At 39.1% G+C, this 22356-nt stretch overlaps 3 protein-coding genes across 9 annotated transcripts in view; 2 read left to right on the top strand and 1 right to left on the bottom strand.

The window, feature by feature from the left end:
• RUNDC3B (RUN domain containing 3B) overlaps nucleotides 1-9305 on the top strand; it is a 33292-nt gene extending 23987 nt beyond the window's left edge. The window contains exons 9-11 of one of the 2 annotated variants that reach the window (XM_083578798.1): nucleotides 34-180; nucleotides 5424-5545; nucleotides 7493-9305. In XM_083578798.1, coding sequence (XP_083434924.1) covers nucleotides 34-180; nucleotides 5424-5545; nucleotides 7493-7665 — 442 coding nt within the window. In that variant the 3' untranslated portion in view covers nucleotides 7666-9305. The remainder of the gene's footprint in view (nucleotides 1-33; nucleotides 181-5423; nucleotides 5546-7492) is intronic. The other variant, XM_083578799.1, reaches the window with a different exon arrangement.
• Nucleotides 1-22356, top strand: part of ADAM22 (ADAM metallopeptidase domain 22) — a 204640-nt gene that overhangs the window by 42275 nt on the left and 140009 nt on the right. The window lies entirely within an intron of this gene.
• SLC25A40 (solute carrier family 25 member 40) lies at nucleotides 7213-22344 on the bottom strand. 6 transcript variants are annotated; one of them, XM_083578836.1, is made up of 11 exons: nucleotides 22215-22344; nucleotides 21673-21794; nucleotides 20911-20970; nucleotides 19389-19495; nucleotides 18661-18728; nucleotides 17982-18106; nucleotides 16939-17112; nucleotides 15680-15789; nucleotides 14453-14534; nucleotides 13607-13687; nucleotides 7213-11983 (listed from the first exon to the last, which is right to left on the bottom strand). In XM_083578836.1, the coding sequence occupies exons 2-11, from the start codon at nucleotides 21767-21769 to the stop codon at nucleotides 11865-11867; spliced, it is 1023 nt and encodes a 340-aa protein (XP_083434962.1). In that variant the 5' UTR covers nucleotides 21770-21794; nucleotides 22215-22344; the 3' UTR covers nucleotides 7213-11864. The 6 variants fall into 6 exon arrangements, 5 of the variants coding, with proteins under 5 accessions (XP_083434962.1, XP_083434960.1, XP_083434961.1 ...); XM_083578834.1 differs by having other exon boundaries at nucleotides 11230-11983; nucleotides 13607-13705; XM_083578835.1 differs by having other exon boundaries at nucleotides 11230-11983; nucleotides 13607-13702.

The following is a 22356-nucleotide window of genomic DNA, read 5'->3' as shown; positions in this document are numbered from 1 at the left end:
TCTAATGGCATCAAATTCACTGTGTGTTCACAGAACTGTGCTAAAGAATAATGATTTAAGATCAAGACAAGAATTAACCACCCATCTCACCAATCAGTGGCCTTCCCCAGGAGCTCTGGATGTTAATGCTGTTGCCTTGGATACACTACTTTATCGAAAGCAAAATAAGCAATGGGATGAGTAAGTTGAAATATTTGTGCAGTGCTCCTAGAGATCCCAGAAATTTCATTCTCCCCACCCCCACTCTAGTGCATCTTGTCAACCAGATTATGTATGTGTTTAAGGGGTAAACTGGTAGATAACTAAACATTAGAAAGCAGAATAGAATTATATAGTAGCATATTTATCTTAAACACATTAGGTTGTATGCAGCTAAGTCATACTCGTGAGTACAGACGCATTGGAATCAATGGACAAATTAGACAAGTGAGTTGAGTTCAGTAAGTCTTCTCTGAGTATGACTTAGTTGGATGCAACCCATCTGCTGTAACAAATCATACTCATAAGCACATAATACTTTTTGGGTGGTATCTAAGTCATACTCGGTTTAGACTCTTTGAAATCAATACTCTTTGAATTTCAATAAACTTAAGTTAGTCATGACTAAAGTCCATTGATTTCAGTGAGTTTGCTCAGAGAATCACTTAATACATACAAAGTATTTTACATACATTTCCAGCAAATCTTAGAATAACCTTTATTATCTATTTTACTCAACAGTACCTGGTTTACATGCTGCATTAAACCATAGTTTAAATCAAACTACAGTTTAATGAATAAGCAGCATGCTGGTGCAGAGTGTTCATGGTTTCTTGCTGGCTGACTGTTCTTGATTTATTTAGAGGAGACAAGCTATGAACCCAGATTCAGAGCAACATAAGCCGGAATCTGGTTTGTTTTGTCTGCAGCATGAGAGGAACAGGAGTGATGAGGAATACCATGGTAACTTTTGAGTTTGATAATTGTTGCTCATTCACATTGCTTTGAACTATGGATTAATGTGATGTAACTGAACCAATGCAAATTGTTCTGCATAATGAGTTTAAGCTTGAGTTGTTGTTGTTGTTACTGGCATTTTTATCCCACTCTTTATCCAAAAAAGGTTCCCAGAGTGGTTTACAAATATCAGTGAAGTTTTATCAACTGTAGTTAAGGACATACTAAATTTGTCTGTAGTGTTCATAAGGATCATCATACCTTTAATGAAGGTTAACAGTAGTCAGACGTAATGTAGAGAGAGTGGGGGTTTCCCGTACAAGATGTGGCAGGGGCATGATTCCACAGCCTGATCCCTTTATCAGCAGTGGGCAACATGTGCTCTTCCAGGACTTGTTAGACTCTAACTACCATCAACCCATCAGCATGAGCAATGGGAGTTGTAGCCTAACAACACATGGAGGGCCACAGGTGTATGTTCTTGCTATATAGTTCAGCCTTAAGTCATCTTCAACCTTTAAAATTTATTAGAATTATATTTTCATATTAAAATGGAAGTGCCTAATTGCATTATTACCTCAAATTTGCTGAGATTTCACTTGGATGCTGATTTCACTTTGAATTTAGCATCCCATGTTACATTCTGCAACATAAAGGTTGGTCTAAAATTTATAGGAACATGGAGTGGAATCAGATTTGTTCCCTTGCACTCACAGAAGGGCTTTTGATTCAGTGTTGTCTAATGGAGGAGGAGCAGGTACTTTGGGCCACTGCAACATTTGCAGACCCCAGTCCCCCCTAAAAATCCATTCCAGAGAGTTGAAGGACCTTCCAGAGCAAGGTGGAAGGTGGCATGGGGTAGAGCTATTAGGGAAAGGAGGAACTGGCAACATTTGCTTCCCCTCTACATTCTGTTGTTGGTGAAGCTCATTAGTATGGGTTACGCAGCACCACCTTGTGGTCGAGGCATTAAAGTGTTGATTAGGAAAGTAACCAGCTTCCAGAATTCAGTTTGCTTTCCTGCCTTGAGTCGAGCTGTCACTGTTCTTTGTTGCTCCCTGCCTTTTCTCATTAAATACTATATCTGCAGGGTGGTTGTTTTTTGTGTGGTTGTCCTGTTTTCTGTGGAGGTCTCCTGTTCCTTGAGTAAATCAAGTGTCTTCATGTACTTCACTTTAATTTCCTGGTGGGGGGAGGGATTTAGGTTTGCCAGTTGGACTTCTCCCAGTTTGCCATTTTCATAGCTTTTTAACTCTGCCTTTTTTTTACACTGTTTCTCTGCTTTGTTTTCTTCCAGTGTGTTCTTTCCCCCGTGACTTTATATTGTAGTTTCTGCCACCCTGTTTCTGGCTTTGTGCATTCCTATTTATATTTAGGGGGAGTTCCTTAAGTGTATATAGTCTATTTCACTCCTTTGCTTTCCCTTCTTGGTGACCACTTTTACGAAGGGTAGGAATCAGTTGAAAGTTTGAGAGACTCTTGTATTGGGAGCCATGCCTAAGAAGCCCCAGCAAACCGCACCTTCTTATTAGGTGTTTGTGTTGGTCCCGCGCTCAGATTCCATTGCAGCTGTCATTCTGCAAAGCAATTTGCCTTTTCAAGAAATTATGTGTACTGCATCCCCCATCAGCTTTGGTTGTCCTGTGGCTTGCAAAGTGACTCAGAAGTGCGAACATACTGAAGGGGCTGTTTCTCATAGCTCTGAGACACAGAAGTGCATGTGTTATAGGGATGAGTGCTCAGCAACAGAGGGGATGAGTTCTTGAATGGCTGTCTCCTGTCCTTTTAAAGAGAGAGGCTGTGTTGTGGGATGTAATGTGATGGAGATGGATCACCAAGCCCAGCATGTGAATGTTTCATGCTCCCACAGCTCCTCAGAAGGGGAGGACTTTGGGGGATCCCAGGGCTCTCCTGTCAGCCCCCAACCCCAGGAGTTGCCTAGTTTAGCTATGCCTCATTCATAACCTATTACTGCTAACAATACTGCTGCTGGCACTTCTCATCAGGCTGCCTCGCTTTTCTCCCCAGTTGTGTTATTTTCAGTGAAGGACTTAAACCCAATCAAAGAGGTGCCATTAGGTGCTTTTTCTTTAGAGCCCAGAGGGTCGGATCCTGAATCTAATTCTGTGCCTTCCTGTTCCCATAGTCAGCTCTCTCATTCCTTCTCAGAATTTGGCAACTGCTCCCTCTCTTATGGCGGGCAGCCAGCCACCTCCTGATGCCTCTTTCAGTCAATTCCATGCAGCTAAAGGCATTGCTGTTGCAGCGGATTCTGCATCTAATGGCCCTGCATTAAAGGGGAAAATATGAATCCTTATGGGGAATAGGATATTGAGGAAGTGAAATGAAGCGAGAGATCTCAGTCAGAGGCTCATTCCTCTCAAAAACCAAACTGTTAACTGTAGCCAACTTAGATTCAGATGAAGGTGATGTCTGACTGAGGAGAAAAATGTCATGGGGAAGTTATGGCCAGATCCAGAATGTCTGACATCCATGGCCAATATGGTGCCATTCAAATTAGCAGAACCCTTTCTTCCTAAAGTTTCTGTAGGAGTTGAGGAATAACCGGAACTGGAGGGAAGGCATAAAGTAGACCAGGTGGCCACAAAGCTGCTAGCGCATCTGTTGCTTCTACCATCAGACAATGGAACCCGGTGAAGAACCTCTCAACCTGACAATTTATGTCGGATGCAAAGAGGTCCACTTTGATTGTGCCATAACAAGTCTGAATTTGCTGAAATACAGCTGGGTGTAACATCCACTCCCCCAATATTACCCTATCCACGGTCAGATAACCTGTTGCTGACTTGGTGTTTATAGAGATGAATCAGGTGAATCAGCTGACTCACTTACATGTGGTGACTTTTGGCCCAATTGATCAAGAAACTGTGGTCTTGCAGGCATGAGACAGCTCGGCATGTCCTGTTGAGCCTGATCCAAAATTACTAGGGCACAAATTGGATTTCACAGTGTCTTTATGCTGCATTGCAGTATATGAAGGACATTTCAGCAAATGTACCTCTCCATAGGTGGCTTATAATTTAGTTTTTCATATTTATAGCCTGCTTTTCAAGGCAGCAACAGGTTATTTTAGTGCATGTAGTGAAAAGAGCTAAAGGATGGCTGGTCTCCGGTCTCCCAGTTGCTGAAGAAGGAAGGCTTGAAGGATTATTTCCAAAGGCTTTAATGTTTTGATTACTGCAGTACATATACACATTGCTGGCACTTCAGGCAATACACGTGACTAATTTTAAATGCAGCTGCAAGGCCGGTACTCTTAACTGTCAAAGCTTTAGTTGTTGATCAGACACACGCCCCTTTGTGAAATGGGATGGGCTCATCGTAGGGCAGTTAGCGTTTCTGCAATATCACACTACATATAGTAGGCGGAACCCTCGGTTGCCTACTCTTTTTGCTCCTGCTGGACCTAGTGAAATATCCCCGTCTGGGTAGGCGCAGTTACTCCTTTTTTCTGAAGATGCCGAGGTGGGTGGTGCAGTGAGCACTGAGGGTGTGTCAGATAGAGGTTCTGACAGCCCTGTAGAGGGAGGTGGGGCTCATGGGTCTCATTATGGGGACAGATGAGACAAGTGAGCAGGTTAAGGGAGCCCCTCTTCCTAGGGTCCTCACTAACAGACTGCTCCACTCCTGGCAGAGGCCTCCACATCCTGCTGCAGCCCTTGCCCAGGTCCTCAGCCAATCCTCCATCTGCATTGTCCTGACACAGCCATGACTTAGCCCAAACACGCAGGCTCCCAGGGAGCAGATGACAGCCACTCGGCTGCTCCCTAGTTGTTTTGTTGTTTTTCTGCTGTGCTGAGCTAAGCCATAGTTTGGCTTAGCATGCTATCCAAAGTTGGGTGTATGGTTTAGCTCTCTCCAGACTAACCATGACTTCTACACCAAGAACAAACTTTGATTTGGCTTAGCATGTGTGAACCAGGCCACTGAATATTTGTTTTAAGATTTTTAGCTCTTCAATCAAACTATCAGAGTGGCTTACAATAAATATTTGAAAAAATAGTAAAATACAGCAAATCTAGAAAAATCAACATTAATCAAATCAAACAAGATGAAATCAAAATTATCACTGTGTGTGGAAACAGGTGAATGTTAAAACTTTTAAAGAATAGTGCAAATGTTCTTAATTCCTTGCCTATATCACCGGTGGAGCTCCCTTTGGAATTGTACCCTTGACTATAATGCTGCAGTGTCTCTGTTTAAATAATGAAATGTGTGCATTCATAACTGAGTAGAGGATAACACCTTTTCTTCCTTTATGTAATCCTATTTAAAGAAAAACACATTTTAAAATTTCCAGCTTTATTTTATAGTACAGCATATTTGTTTGGAATCGCTGATGCAAATAGATGCTTCCCTATAAGTTACTATTTGCTATAGTACTTTGTAATAAAAATACCATAATTGCTGGTTGCATTGTATAGCGGTTTGAAGGTAGTTACTGGAATTGCTAATTGTTTTTACAGAAAGAGTTTTCACAGCCTGGACCAGCTTTCTGCTGATGTTAGCCTTTCTCAGACATCTTTGGATCCAAGCCATTTAGAAGATGGAGATGGAAAACAGGATGGGATGAATTTACTTAGTGAAGGTAATCAGCCTAATAATTTATCTTTGATAAAGTATTTAATACTTTAAAGCAACTTATTTCCATTAGGGTTTTTGGGGTTTTTTTTAGTACCTGCAGCTATCCCACTTCTTTCCTGCAACCTGCAATAATTCTAAGACCCTAAATCAGGTGAATGCCAAAGGATGGATATTTTCAGTCCCAGTAAAGTCAAGACATCGCAATATAGAACAATCTGTCTTGAATAAGACAATTTGGTAAGGCATTATCTAGCTACTCTGGGAAAGGTTTTTGAGGAGCAGGTTATAATAAGTACATAAAAATAAAGTGATGATTTAGGCCCACATGCTTTCATCTTAAAGCCAACTTGCTTAGGTGACATTTTATTAAATTTAATTCCATCTTCTCATTGCAAATAATAAGCATCAATTGCAGTTTAAGAAACCATACTCAGTTAAGACCAGAAGATACTCATACACATAAGTGTGTAACTTTGCTTAAGCACCATCCTACAACTCCATATCTTGTGTGTGTGTGTGTATGTAAAATTACAGGATGGTGTTTAAGCAAAGTAACACACCTATGTGCATCATCACTTCATTTTTATGTACTTCTTTTAACCTGCTCCTCAAAAACCTTTCCCAGTGTAGCTAGATAATGCCTTACCAAATGGTCTTATTCAAGACAGAATGTTTTACACACACACACACACACACACACACACACACACACGTGTTTAAAAACCTTAGATTCCCTTGTTCAATTGCATGAAGGCCAAATCTCAGCTTGCAGCTTCCAAACAATTTGAAATGCTTCTGCATAGTAGTTCTTTGAATGTGTGAACCACTTGTCACCTATATGATCTTGGTCCTGTGGGGTGAACTGCAGCCTTGCAGCATCCTCCCATACTGCTAAGCTCAAAGTGATGTGCAGATCCTTAAGAGACAGATCTACTGAGTTGTAATATACAAAAGTTTCATGCAAGGAGAAAGGTTATTATTTAGAAACTAGTATCATAACACTATTAGCTGATACCAAGATCCATTTAGTTTCTGTTTTTCACAAAATACTTTCCTGCTTCTCATTTTTTATTCTTTCCAATTGACTTGCCTCATTTTGAAATAAAGTTGTAATGTATATCTGATGTCTCATGGACAAACTATAGCTTCAAACATAACTTGCCTTCAGATGAAGCTGAGAGAGAAGTAACCCCATTAATAAGTGCAGAGGGAATTCCTCCAAGATAAATCCACCCAGAAAGGAAAAAAAAGTTGAATCTGGAAATAAACAGCAATAGGAACAAAAACGGAATGAAGTGAGGAGGGCCAAGTTTGGCTAGAGGGGGCGTATACAGCAGCACAGAGGAGTAAGGTGTCAGGAGAAAATGCGATAATCCAACAACTGTGAAGTGGTGAACGCTGCCTGGTGTTACACTATTGGTTCTGAAACCTTACTGTGTTACTGTCAGTTAGTAAGAAACTGGATTTTAGCCATGCAAAAACCCATATATTCTCTGATCAGTAAAAACTTCATTTGGTTTGTCCAGAGAGAGAGAGGGAGAGAGAGAGAAAGTCCAAAGCAATGTGTTTTTTGAGAAGGTGCAGATGGGCCCACAATAGCGAATGGATGTGTTGTCTAAAAATGAAACTGCTCCATCTTATGACCAAATGTGAAAATGCAAGCCACCTGCATTATCTACAAGTAATTTTTTTATTACAGGTTATGGTGCTTGGAGACAGTAGTGGATTGGATGAGAGCAAATAAACTGAAGCTGAATTCTGCTAAGACAGAGGGTAGTTCATGGGCAGTTCTTGTATCCAGAAATTAGGTGAAATGCCTGGTTCTAGACAGTCACACTTGCCCTGAAAAGGGTAGAAGGGAGAAAAGTGATTGCTTTATGCTCCCTTATTGATCACCCTGGATGGGCCAGTCACTAGTGTTATATATGTGTTAATTTTTTTTCTTAAATAGGAAAAGAAGACACCCCTTCATTGCTTGGTCTCTGTGGCTCTCTGACTTCAGTAGCAAGTTACAAATCTCTCACAAGTCTGAAGTCAAGTGAGTATCTTGCAAGTCCTACAACAGATATGACAAGCCCTGGACTAACACCTTCTGGAGTGGATCTATACAAAGAAGATCTCTGAATTTGTATTCAGTTGACATTCCTTAATTTATCTGCGGTTGAGACTCATACAACATTATGCTGGTTTTAAAAATTGCTACTCTATCCTTTTTAGCAACATCTAAAAAACAATGGCTTGCAGTTGTTGTTTTCTAAAAATACTCCTTGATTGCTTACAATATTCATGATTTTCAGTCTGTTGAATGTACAATTAAGGCTGCAAATCATCATTAAGAGAAAAGGGGGTTATCTTAACTGCCAAAATCTGTCTTCTCTTGAAGCTTACTTTCCTCACTTCTTTAGATATGCTCACATTTACAAGGATAACTTAAATCTCAATAGGTAAGTAAAAATATTGACTATTGTAAGAACAAAATATTTGAATTGTATTCTATTATGATGGATTGAAAAAACTGAACTACTTAGAGTGGTGGTAGCTATTAGATCTACACCTGAATTTTCATTATACTAGTCTTACTTCCATCAGGGTTTCCCACATATTTGGCATTCTGACACGCTGAACTACTTGCAGGGTACAAAGGGGAGAAATTTGGAGACGGCATCCAAATTGTTTGTGCTCATGACATGTCCGAATGTAAAGGTAGGAGACACTTGTAGAGAAAAGTAGTGCAACTATTTATAGTGGTTCCTTTTAAGAACTTGGTTTTTCTCCGAAAAGCAAGTATCACAATAGACTTATATGTAAGTCTTGCTACCTGCTCTGTAGTAAAAAGTTTAAACCAGGTGTCACTGGTCAACAGTTAAACAATGCTAGCCATGCTTTTTTTAACCTTTTGCAGTTTAATTTTTAAAGTGCAACCCTTTCTACAGTGTAACGAGTTTCATTTCCTAGCATTACTGGGAATTGTTACATGCAGTAATCACAGGCTATTTTGTGTAAAAGCATCGATACACATACAGTCCCTAAACTTCATGACTCTGAGGAAATGCTTTATTGTGCCAAAGAAGTTCCATGCATTGTTTTCTAATTTGGAACAACATGGGGGACTCTACAAGTACAGCTAATTTTGCACTATCAGTTTGATTACCTACTTATTATTTTGCCAAAAAGAAATGTGCCTCTTGTAAGATTTGCTATAAAAATTGATTAGCATTAAGAGAAAGCAGATTATACATGAAATTCTTTGTGTTGGCAAGTTCATTATTTTTCATATGTGCTGAGCTAAATTATGAGACAAAACAAGACAATGTTCCTGCTTTGCCTGATGTTACGTACTGACTACCTGATAAAAGTAATGCAATGCATGTTAATTATCTCTTGTAAAATAGTTATCTTTTAAGAACATGAGGAAAAATGAAATCTTTACAGCCAAGTTTTGAGAGGTATATAGAGTATTGTTAGCAGGTTTGTATGTGTGAACTCTTCCTTGGGACAGTTTACTGTTGATCTGGAAACATGACTTTGTCACGCCAGTTATTGACTAGTTGGAGCAGCTGGGATCAAAGCCTTTTTTTTACAGACCATAACTAAAATCTCTAGTTTGTATGTGAAACCAGTCAGGTCAATATTTGTGCATGAAAAGTTTACTGTATTTGTTCTGAAATCCTGTCAAGTTTTCAGACTTGGAAAAAAACCCAAATTGTGCAGACTTGTGCTGCTGTATCAAATGTTGCATGTGCATTAAACATTTTGTACTATTACCACTTTCGTTGTTGTACTTTTTCTTTATAACAGAAATATTGCCTGCCATTGTTTTATCATTTTAGCTTGTACACAATCTTGAGAAAGATTTCATTAGGTGTTACATAATACCACAATGAATATTGATTCAAATGGAACAAACGGTCAAGTGCACTACACCAATGTTATCATAAGGGAATTGCAGAGTTGTGCTAGGAAACTATAAAGTGTTCAACTTTGCATTACAGACTGTTTTACTACAGACATTATTATTTACAATTATATACTGCTTTCTGTCTGAAAGATCTTTAAGTGGTTTACAGTAGATAAATGTGGTTAGAACATACTGCATAAATCCTACATCAATTACTGTGGCTACCATTTTCTTTCACTTACAAGGTGTGGAAACTTTATTCTGGGAGTTAATTTGTAGTTATGTTTTAACTGGACCATTTGCAATGCTGCTATGCCAAATATTTGTACTAAATTACATTATTTTTGTAAGCTTATGATTGATTTTAAAACCTGAATTAAAAAATGGGAAAGTGGCTATAAACCTATCAAATAAAATACAGCCCAATTTATGTTGCATTTAAAAAGCAATTTGCCCAATTTTCTCTCAAGCGTGGTCATATAATCTGTACAATGAGCTGCTACTGGTGGATTGTAATTTTGGTGCTTTAGTGTTTTTGTAATTGATAGAGAACAATTGTGTTTTATACATCCCAGGGATGACATGTATAGTCAAACCACCCCTGTGCGAGCATCCTTACCCTTTCTGGAGGTGTGTACTGAGCGGTTTTGCCCCCTAAGGCAGAACTTTTAAGTTCCCAAACTTACTGGGCTCTGGGATGCTCTTGAGAGATCTCATTAGGCCAAGTTACTGCAAGATCTTGTGAGAGCCTCCCAGAGCCCTGTAAGCCAGTCTGGGAGCTTAAAAGTTCTTTCTGGGCTGGGAAAATGCTGTACAAAAAAAGAGCTTTTAAGCTCTTCACCTTCAGTACACTTAATCTGTGATTTCAACTGCATAATTTAATACATGTAAGTTCCATTCATCCTGTATTTTAAATTGTTCAGTTATGTTTTAAGGTGCCACCTTGAGCTTTTCATAAGGAAAGGTGTGGTACAATGTTTTAAATAAGGATGTGGAACGAAAGTTTGCTGTGATCACAACTGTTCGTGAAATTTAGAAATTTAAGATGTTAAATTTTCTTGACTACTAGGATATTTTGAGGAAGATGTTTATCTTCAAAATTAGCAGTACTATGGTAAGTCAAATAAATAGTCCAATAGATCTGAAACATCTATAACAGTGATGGAGCTTCAAGTGCTGGTCTAAAGTGTACTATGATCCTTATATAACAATGCCCTACATTTTCACTTGTGGACGTGCTAACACTTTTTTTAAAAAAATGGTCTTTGTTCTCTTCGCACCCGTGGTAGTTTTACTTTGTAACATTCACAGTGTACAGTGGTACCTCAGGTTAAGAACTTAAGTCGTTCTGAAGGTCTGTTCTTAACCTGAAACTGTTCTTAACCTGAAGCACCACTTTAGCTAATGGGGCCTCCTGCTGCCGCCGCGCCGTCACTGCATGATTTCTGTTCTCATCCTGAAGCAAAGTTCTTAACCTGAGGTAATATTTCTGGGTTAGTGGAGTCTGTAACCCGAAGTATATGTGACCTGAAACGTATGTAACCCGAGGTACCACTGTAATTTAAACTCTGTGTGAATATATTAGAGTAATTTCTACAGCTGGCAAAATATAATTGGCCATGTGCTATATTGAATTAATTTAATAATGTATTGCCTATGTGCATAACACTGTATTATCAAGTACAACTGGAAGCTTATTAACCCTTTACTAGGAAGCATGACATGTATAATTCTAGGCTAGGTGTGTGTACCCTTTTGCCCAACAGCTGGATGCACGCCTTTATCAGTCCTGGAAAGACACCAAGTGTAAACTTTATATTTTATTAAGAAAATACATTTTCCTTGTTTAATTTAAAAGGTGGTTGTTTCTGGGTAATGCCATGCTAAAGATTTTGGTAACATAACAGTGTAGAAATATCCAAACTAGGAAATTCTCATGGTTTTCATTAAGATCTGTGCATATTAAACATAGCTGCTGAAGAAATTTGTTTGTCCTACTATGCCTTATTCACATACGCTGTTAACCTGGATTATTCAATCACATGATGTAGGCACTCTAAATAATATGGCCTTGAGTGTCTGAGTCATTATTTCCTTTGTGGAAATACAATCTTGTATGTATAATTTCAAAATACGGTTCTGTGGGGGAAAAATATTGCTATAACCAGCTGGACTGTTACCAGCTATATGATGGTTAGCTACATCAAGTGGCTACTGTATGAAAGACATTTCAATTTACCCGGAGGAAGCCTAGGGCAGTTCATGGGCTGTGCAGCATTCTTCTTTTGCAGAACTAGGTTCTCGTCTTCAACAGAGCTGACTTGAAGGCGTGCATGATATGCAAGGAGCTTATCAACTATATTTTTAAGATATAAATTATCTTATGGACCTTCTTACTGCTGCCACCAAGTTTACAGAATCAGCATTAAAGGTTCTTCATAGCTTTGTCTTTATTTATTCTACGGAAGAAAGATTTCCCATATTCATAGGCGCTGATCATTATGGCACAAGCAGGAGCAATTTTTGTCAGTCTTGGAATAATGCCTACAGAAAAGATAAATTACTATTCAAGAGCATGGAAGAACTAAGTGGGAGATCATCAGTAAGCTATTGTATATAATTGCTTAAATTTTTGCACAACTAGCACAATGTTATTGTACTTACCCGTTTATTTCAATCATTTGTTATGTTTAGCATAGAAGAGGGGAGGGGACATGAAGGACTGTCACACAAAAGATGGAGCCGAGTGGGGCCAGAACCAATTATCTATATTTCATTATTCTCAAGTCTAAAGGGACCACACAGTATGTTCATTTGCTTATTGGTTTCTCCTGTTGTTCAGTCTTGCAATTTGAATGCTCTTATATTTATCACTGTGCAGAAACCATTATACCAATATATTTTTACAGACCCTATCTCACAAGATCACTGCACATAACTTAAACCTACAATGTACAGAAAGCACAGGTTTGTCAAGCCTTGAGCCATCATCCATAAACAAAATATTTGGAGTATATGAATAGTGGCTTTGTAGCAGATTTAAAAGAGATCAAAGCCATTTGAAAAGTAAGGCTAATAAATCTGAATGATGTTATCAACAATGCAGTTGAATGAGCTTAATCATTGTTAATATAATAAAGTTCATAGATTCTTTGAGAGATTCAAAAGCACAACCCTAATTGTTTACCCATAACAATGTTCATGGTAATGCTTCAGGCTCTCGTAGAGACTGTGAAAGTACAGTATATGACAATTTTTATTTGCCAAGGCTGTTTCTCCAGAATTTTTGTATTTATTTTACCTGCATCCCATTCTTACATGGGGGCTTAACAGTTTCTCATCATTGGGACTGATCAGTGCCCTGGGGGCCTCCCCAATTAAGTAACTGAGTTAGTTTGTTTTCCACTTTTCACAACTGCAAAATAAGTTTGTAGGGAAGAAGAAGAAGAAGAATTTGGATTTGATATCCTGCTTTATCACTACCCGAAGGAGTCTCAAAGAGGCTAACATTCTCCTTTCCCTTCCTCCCCCACAACAAACACACTGTGAGGTGAGTGGGGCTGAGAGACTTCAAAGAAGCGTGACTAGCCCAAGGTCACCCAGCAGCTGCATGTGGAGGAGTGGGGAATTGAACCCGGTTCACCAGATTACGAGTCCACCGCTCTTAACCACTACACCACACTTTGCTATGCAAAACAACAAAGAGTTATTGTCATAACTACAGAAAGACGGTCATAATGGTTTAAATAGCTTAAGGTACAATCCTAATCAGAGCTGCTCCTAACAATTGGGCAGGACCACCACTGCATCTGGAGTCCTGCCCAGTTCAGAGCTTCTGCAGTCATTGGCCATGATGCTGTCATGTGATGGCAGTGGGGTTGGCGTTGGCTCCAATGAATCCTAGGCAGGTTCAGCCCACCCCCCACCCCCTGCCATAAATCGGACCGAACGGGGAGTGCTGCAGCCACCAGATGGAGGCTGGCAGGACTGGGTGAAAGGACACTGTGGCCCACTGTGGCACTGGACAGGAACAGGGTGTGGGTGGTGGTGGTGAAGGGTGTTTGGACTGCACAGTAAGTTCTGTTGTAGATACTACGATACTGCCTAAGACAAACAATATATGGAAAACATATCAACCTCTAGTTTAGTGAGAAAGCAATAATTTACCAGTATATAATCCAGTAAATCCATTTTCAGCAACAATTCTCTTCATTAATTCCCATATCGATAAACTCCTCTGCTGTGAAGCTGAGTAAAACAAAACTACTAAATAGGAGGAGAAAAATGTGGATGTACAATTAAATGTCAATTATGCTTCTACCTAGCCACATCTCTCTGGTGGTAAATTTTGCAAGGAGGCACCATTTTCAGGTGGGACTGCTTTCAAAACTCCCCCCCCTCTGCTGGTTGTAGTATTTGTACTGTGCTGTGCTACATGCAGTGTGATTGCTAATTTTATTTCACCTAAGTGCAAGTAGATAAATAGGTACCGCTTTATAGCGGGAAGGTAACGGCGTTTCCGTGCACTGCGCTGGTGCTGGCTCGCCAGAGCAGCTTCGTCACGCTGGCCACGTGACCCGGAAGTGTCTGCGGACAGCGCTGGCTACCGGCCTCTTAAGCGAGATGAGCACGCAACCCCAGAGTCGGACACGACTGGCCCGTACGGGCAGGGGTACCTTTACCTTTACCTTATTACAATTTGAATACCATAGAATTCAAAATGTTATGCAATAAAATGTAAGAAATGTAAGAAATGTATTGGAAATAACTATTAAACACTTGATTCAGAGCTGGCTGAATATTCTCTTGCCTTCCTAATCATATAAAAGAGGCCAGCAGGCCGGCACATTCTACAGCTTCAAAATATTCACTAAGGGCAGGCCACGAAGTGTGTGGTCCTTCCATGATGTTACAAAGGTATTGATGATACTGGTTTCCAAGAATGGGTTTCAATAAATATTGTACTTGATAGAGGATCTGAAAGAAAAAAATACTTGGTGAATTAGAACTTACCATGTGTGCTGACAGGTTCCCACATTTCAGTCTGCTTGTGTGTTTTAACTACATCAAAGGGTAAAGTTAATACAGCAGCAATCTAGGGGGGAATTAAATTTTTGAATGTTAACAGTACCCACAGGCAAATAGATTCCATTGCAACTTTCAGTGTAAGCATAAAATACTCTGTGTGCTGACTTGCATCTTTTTGGACTGCACTAACACAATCTAATACATTTAAAATATTTAAGTTCCAATTAACTCAATGAGACTGAAGTATACACATTAGACTGTTAATATAGCATGAAATACTGATGATACTAAATCCTGAATTTTAAACTGAGAGCTTATCTGTGTTAAATTCAGCATCTAGGTGGGAATAAAAGCAATTTTCACTGCAAATCATAACCTTTTTATCTGCAATAAAAAGTACAATCTCATGTGTGTGTACATTTGAGTAAACATATATATGAATGAAGTGCTATGCATTTTGCTTGGCTTAAAATGTACAATAATGTAATAGTATAATAGTACATCTGCAGTAGCACAACTGGATGCTTTCATCTTCCCCATAATGTGGGTACTACAGATATGTTTAGCATCTCATCTAGCTTGGTCCTTCTAAGTAAACATGCATAAAACAATGCTGTGAGTTTATGCTGAAACAACCAAACCACAGCCTATTTACTTCAAAGAAAGTACAACTGAAATTAACAGGACATTGTTCCAAATAAATGTGCTAAGAAGATGATTGCCTTTTGCCTTGGCTTTAATAAACTGATTTTTCCCCCTCTTTCATTTGGTGCTTCTCTGTTGATACCTTAAAAGCGCACAAGGAGTTTCCCACTCAGAATGCCTACTTATTTTAATAACAGTAATAATAATAATAATAATAGTAATAATAATAATAATAATATTTATACCCCTCCCTCCCCAGCCAGAACCGGGCTCAGGGCGGCTAACAACAAACAAAATTACAATAAAACATAATAGGGAAGAAAAAACACAACACAACAAAACAAAAAGCAGTTAATTAAAATACGAGTTAAAATACAATTTAAAATACAGCCTCATTTTAGTAGTAGCCCATATGTTGCCTTATGTTGCCCAAGTATAGATCTGCCCTCTCATTTAAATTATCAGGACAGACTCTATATACAAGACTACTATATACATTTTCACGTCTTATGTAAAAATTACGTAATTTCTATTAGATGAAAATGTTATCAACAAAAATTAACTTACAGAACCAGCTACTGCTCCTGATGAGAAAGTGATAAGGAATGTTGGCTCCCTTTTACCTAATTTCTTGCATAACCTCTTCTTCAAGTATTCATAGTTACACCAGTACAATGCTACAAAGACAAAAAGTCAGAAAATGAAAGAGGCTTTTTGCAATCTGAAAACGGAGAACTACAGTGATCAAGTTTTCTATGTCTATACAGTCGTACCTTGGAGGTTGAACGGAATCCATTCCAGAAGTCCGTCCGACTTCCAAAACGTTTGGAAGCCAAAGCGTGGCTTCTGATTGGCTGTAGGAAGCTCCTGCAGCCAATTGGAAGCTGCGGAACTTCGTGTTGGATGTTTGGGTTCCAAAAGAATGTTTGAAAACTGAAACACGTCTGGGTTTCGATCACTTGTGGAAGCAATTGTGCTTCCACAAAGCAAACTAATTGCTCGTCACATTGTCACTTACCACACTATGGAATAAAAATATAATAATCATGTGCAGGGAGGGGGCATGTCAGCCAACTAGTCAAACTGTTGTCGACTGATATTAGTGTGTATTAGTTTGAACCTTAAGATCATACTCCTATACAATAAACTCAAAAGTAAGCACCAATTAAAACAATGCTTACTTCCAAGACAACCATCTGTAGGATCAGGCTGTATATCTGAGTTTGGACCAAAAATGGTTTTCATTGGGGGCCATTTGGAGGAATAAAAGTAAAGTTGCTTGAGTTATCTCAAGGTAGAAATAGTTCTTCTTGATCTTTCTTAATAATCTAATCACAGAACTTTTGTTTTTAAACCATTACTTTAATTAGTATTATTGACATGTGGGCAAGTGGGCTAGTAAAAAAGTTGGTGGGCTGGAAACTTGTGGACTTAGCTAGGGACTGTTTAAAAATGATAGAGCACTTCAGTGCTCACAGTGTGTGGCTGGGCATTGCTGTAGGGCCAGTCTCTGTTTCAACCTGCCGCCCCCTCCCTTAAAATACTCTGTTTAGTATTGGAAGCATGGCATAACCAAAATCAAAGTTTATTTTTTAAAACATTTTTTAAAGCTTCATACATTCAGTCATGGTGGAAAGGAAATAAACGTATTGGCCTTCATTAATTACATGCAGACATCCATACATTTCGTACTTGTAAAGCAGTGCCTTATTTGGATTCTTTTCTCTTGCCTTTTCAGACATCCCAAATTGGCAAAATCTTCATCTGAAAAGAATCTGCATCAGCCAGTATAACCAAAAGTACTACCAATGCAAAACAAGTCATACCTGAGAATGGTACATCTCTAAGAACTGTGGGACCCCATCCTTTCCAGAGTGAAAGCCAACCACTTTGGGTCACATTACTACTAATGCAAGCAAGCAGCTTTTTATAACTCAACCGCCGAGACTGCATTCTTGTTTTTATCATTTCGATCGGACTTGTTGCAGTGGCTGCACACACTAAGTGGGAGGGGAGGAACACAATATGCTCAATAGCTATGTCAATAGAGCATTTTCCATAGTAGCATCTGCAAGAGAAGACTTGCTTTCTCTGTTTTGTCCATGCCTGTCATTTTTTCAATGCAGATAAACATGATAAAAATAATTATCTAATTATGCATGTGTTGCCTTAAGGGCAAAGAACTACAGTGGTACCTCCGGTTGCGCATGGGATCCGTTCCGGTTTGCCACATGTAACCCGAAGGATACACAACCAGGGGTGTGCGTATCCAGAGGTACCACTGTAGCTCAACTGCCCTAAGTTTCCCTTGCCGTGTGAACCAAACAGAATTTGAAACTTGCTTCAAATATTTTAAACACCACAACCATTCCTTTGGTGCAACTCTTAATGTGGTTCCATTTTATTACTCAACATCTACAGATAGTTGCTGCAAGAGATCATGTGAGGTTCTGAAGTCTAGTGACATCAATACACTGATGACACGCAGTTTTATTATTTTCTTCTAATCCCACCTAGAACCAGCAACAGATGAGGGCTAATAAACTGAAGCCTAAAGCAGATAAGACTGAGGTGAGTCAACTGCACTTTGTACAGAGAAGCAGAGAAGCATCAAACGAGCTCAGAAAGGTATCTCAAGTTCTGAAGTGTGGCTAAGAGAAAGTGTTAGGCCTGCACCAGCCAAAATCTTTTGTGCTTAAATCTGAGTATGAGGAATGGCTAATAATATAAGTGTTTCCTAGGTTACACTATCACAACATTTGCTTTATTATAAAATGCTAGCTATAAGCAATGGAACTTATCCAAACTTTCTTTTAAACCACATGAAATAAAGTTTTAACAGCAAACTAGAGAGCAGAGACTGACTCACATCTAGCTAGGCCACCTGCAATAAGTGGAACGGAATCATGATCTTCTCCTATTTTAGAACCGAAGGTATCATGTAGTTGATCATAGCAGGTAAAATAAACTACAGTTGTTGGAACTGAAACTGCTCTAAAACAAAAGTATAAATATTTAGTAAAGTTGCCAATCATTAAACACTTACTTGCTCAGTTAGCTGTTGCCCCTCTAGTTTAACTGGTTAAAATATGAGTGTCTAGATCAGAACTATTCTAGGTGTCCATAGCTCTCTGACACCCTTTATCTATCCTGACTGTGCTGAAAGCAAAAAGAACTCAACAATCCCAACAAATGAATGCAAATTGTGCCAATGCTCAGGTGAATCGCAAGCCCTACCTTACAGCTAGCTATTCAAACTTCAAAATGTAATTGCACTACAAAACTTGCATACATACAATTGCAAAATGCATATTTACAAGGAGCACATTTCTATGTCTCTGCCAAGATATTTTGCCCTTCCTGCAGCAGATCTTCTAACAGCAGAGGAGCCTGTAACTGCATGCTTGGCACAACATCAAAGCCCCTTTTCCTCTCAGCTGCTTCCTGTTTTACAGATGATGGGGAGGAGAGGACCCCAGAGGGCCCGACTCTGCTGCAGGCCTACTTTACAGGAAGCTATATAGGAAGACAATAACTATATAACTTACAGTGATGGAAATAGTCCACTCCACAGGCTTTTCACACCCTCTCTTTGAACAATTTTCACAAAAGCATCCTAAATTAGCCAAATGTGAAGACAGAAAGGGTTACAGATTTCTATAAGTCCTGTTGCACTTGTTTGTATATTATTTTGTTTTGTTTCTTTCTGCTGTTATATGGTTAAAAGTTTTCAGTGTGGTTATTATTTTTTAACATTTATATTGGTTGTGTGTTGTGTTTTGTTGTATTTGTATTCAGGTGTATTTGTTTTAATTCATGCAGTGAGTTGCCTTGAATCCTAAAATAGGAGAAAGGCAGGATATAAAACGAAGAAAGAAAAATTCCTCACACTTCAAAGAGACATATAATCATATTTCTGTATTAATAATAATGATTATTTATTACCTACCCTTCACCAGGACAAGTTACAGCATTTAAAACAATATTAAAAATAGTATCAGGTAGGTAGCGGTGTTGGTCTGACACAGTAGAAATATATAAAAAAATAGAAAAATTGTCTTGCAGCCCCTTAGAGACCAACTAAATTTGTGGTCTCTAAGGTGCTACTAGGCAGACACCAACTCTTATCACAATAATGAGAATGATCCAGTGCTTCTGCTCCAAACACAAAATACATTGAATTCATACTATGAGATTTTTTTTTTTTTAAAGCAACAGCCTGTAGAGTGTTGTGCTCAGAGTTAAAACTGGTAGGATTAAATATGTTTCTACTTACTGTCATGCCAGTAAAACGTCCAGCTGTCTTATGCCAAGTTTTGCCAGTTCCATTTTCATAGAGATAAACATGATCTGTCAAGCCATCAGAATCCAAAAAAGCCTTTCCTGATAAAAGGGTGCACAAAAAACCTGTCATGTTGTTTGTAACAGAGAGGGGGTGGGTGAAGCATGGGCTCAGGCACATTTACTGGAAGGGGGGTGATATTCACTCAGGCCTTGGGAAGATATTTATTTTATTTAACAAAATGCATATACCACTTGCAAAATATTTCATTGGTTCTGCTTTAACTCCTGGGCACAAAACTGGCCGAGTTCACTATGCAGAAAGTTGATTTTATATAAATCAGAAGCCACTCCTTGTCACCTGGTTGTCTCCTATAAAGCAGCTCCAACATCACTTGGGCTTCTAGCAAATTAGTCCAGGTGTCTTCATGGTGAAGTAGCACAGCCACCAATTTACAGCAATCCATAAAAGTGGTTTTGCCTTCTGTCTAAGGCCTCACTTCTGGAATGTTACACTAACGCATGCCTGGATGCTTCTTGCTGGATTTCAGTGGCGTCAACAGCTCTAATGACTAAGTATTAGAGTAAGTCAAGTTAGCTTAAATTTCCAAATGTATTCTCACACTTTATTTTTTTCTTATTTCACTGGTAACAGGTCCACATTTTATTAACATAGCTATCTCTATAATTCTTGTGTGCTTTCTTGAGGTTAAGCTTTGGCTCTGCATCCAGTACCTGCCTGCTTGGCTACCTGCTACTACGTAATTTGGGCTTGGGGCTCGAGATGCAGAGGGCTCTTATCTCCTCAAATCCTAGGGGAATCTAGTGTAATCTGGGGTTCTCCTGACTCGGGCTGAGTGGGCTAACGGAAGTGGTGGCAGGATTTGTTTGACCCTGGTCATCTGGTATCTTGTACACTACCTGCCCTTTACACTGCTTGATTATAACAAAGCAGTCTAAGCAGTTTACAATGCACAGGTTGAGTCTGCAGTTGTAGTGGGTTGTATTCTGCTGTTATTTGTTATGAATTGCAATTTTTAAAAGGTTCCCCCCCCACCCTGAGATCTTTGGGTTAAAGGTAGGGTATAAATATTTTAATTACATAATTAAATAATTTAAGGAAACTCTGTACTATATCCCTTATATACTTTAATACTAATTGGCTAATGGACCATACATTTGGGAGGTATACAAGTACCTGTTAGATATTTCCTGTTGCAGAAATAGTGATGAACAAACTTAATTCACGACTCCATTCTGCCACTGTATATATTAAAAGTTAAAGCTCTCTCTTCACTCTTAAATTAAGCATACTTTTACCTTTTAACATCATTCACAAATACAACAGTAACGAGTATACCAAGCTCAGTCTTGCATGCATAATATTAGGCCTTCATAGTTCTGTGACCCCCACACAATACTTTCTCCTCCACCATTAAAGCCACATTTTATCAAAACATGAACAGAACAGGCACCCTTTTATCTGTATCCCATATGCATATCTATAAGGATTTTACCTTTCAGGTTTGGATTGCTCTGGGCTTGCAGTCGAACTTTAACAACATCTAGGGGTGTCACTAAAGCAAAAATAAAAATTGTCTTGTGGAAAACCTTTAGAATGCATAAATTAGTTGGCAATAAGGATTTAAAAATAAAGCTGAATAAATGAATATACATAAATCAGCAAAGACTTGTTCTCTGTTGCCCCAGAGGGCAGTAGAAGGCACATTTCAATTGAGCATACTGAGAAATTTATTAATGCTAACAGAAACGAGTTACTGAGCCTCAGGCTCTCCTGTTCAAGGTCTTCAAGCTGAAGCTGGACAGCCATCTGTTGTGGATGCTCTAACAACTCTAGATTTCCTACATCAGAAAGGGGACTGGACTAGATGGCCTTTAAGACCAGCCTCCAGTTCTAGGATTCTACTGGCTTACCATGAATGAAGGTATCATTCTCACTTTATGCCTCCTCTTGCATGAGCAATGAACTACAGTCCATGGTGTAGCATTACATCCAAACCAGGGATTGCTTGTTTTGCTTAAACAAACCATGACTGGTAAGCCAGGAGAAAATCTTGGTCTCTTTGAAGCTAAACAAACCACAATTGCCAGTTCGGATACAGTCATTTGGCACTATGCCAAATATTATTGTTTCTGGTCCTACTCACATTATGGAAAGAATGAAGCAGGAGCTGTCTGCATATCCCTGGTAAACCATTGCCTATGTACATGCTGCTGCAGCCATAATGAGCTAAGTGGATTCAAAGATTTTTCCTTACCCAAAACCGATGTAATAACAGCACCACAACCAGAGGAGAATGCTTGCTGAGAAGTTGTGATTCTGTATAATTCATTTTCTTTCTCTTCAGAGCCCATAATTTTGTTCCTTGAAAAACATAACCTGTTTTTTGGGGGGGGGAATAAGCCACATATATATTTTTTAAAAAAAAACACCCTCAAACAATATGAAGCATTATTTAGCAGCAATAAATTTGGAACAAGTTCAGGACAACTTGTGGTATTTGCATCAAATTCTGAAAGCTTGAGTTTTGTATGGCTACCCAGTCCGATTTTCAGACAACTGGCAGCTTACACAGAAAGACAAAACAGGTAGAAGACCCAGCGGCTTGGCAAAAATTTTATTGCAATGCACTACCACATAGCGGTTGTTTCTAATTTAATGATAGGCTCATATTTCGCATTTTCACGATGCTCAGTTCTAAAGAAACCCAGATTTCATTTTTTATATGGGAGTCTCTCTCAAGTGCTGGTACTGTGAGCTGGCTATATGAATGACTACCCCATTACTGTAGTCACATACCTCACCCCGGCCCAACACTCCGATCTCGTCCGCCTCCTAAAACACAAACCAACGAAGGAGAGTCGCTTCCTCCTCTCGGAAAACTTTTTTTTTAATTGCCCGCCCTTCCTTTCGGGTAACAAGAGCAGCTGCTCGGAGCTCC

The sequence above is a fragment of the Podarcis filfolensis genome (genome assembly GCF_964270895.1).
Source record: "Podarcis filfolensis genome assembly, chromosome: 12".
NCBI classification, from domain to species: domain Eukaryota; kingdom Metazoa; phylum Chordata; class Lepidosauria; order Squamata; family Lacertidae; genus Podarcis; species Podarcis filfolensis.
The sequence above is the reverse complement of the archived record's forward strand: the minus strand, read 5'-3'. Positions and strand labels throughout refer to the sequence as shown.

Bases quoted from the DNA above. Each gene is read 5' to 3' on its own strand.
- SLC25A40 (XM_083578834.1), bottom strand. From the start codon at position 21,769: ATGGGCTCTGAAGAGAAAGAAAATGAATTATACAGAATCACAACTTCT. The intron at 18,107-18,660 runs GTAAGTTATATA...CTTTTGTTTTAG, and splicing joins AGTGGACTATTTCCATCACT to AGCAGTTTCAGTTCCAACAA. The intron at 17,113-17,981 runs GTGAGTCAGTCT...CCTCCCACTTAG, and splicing joins TGCAGGTGGCCTAGCTAGAT to TGTGTGCAGCCACTGCAACA.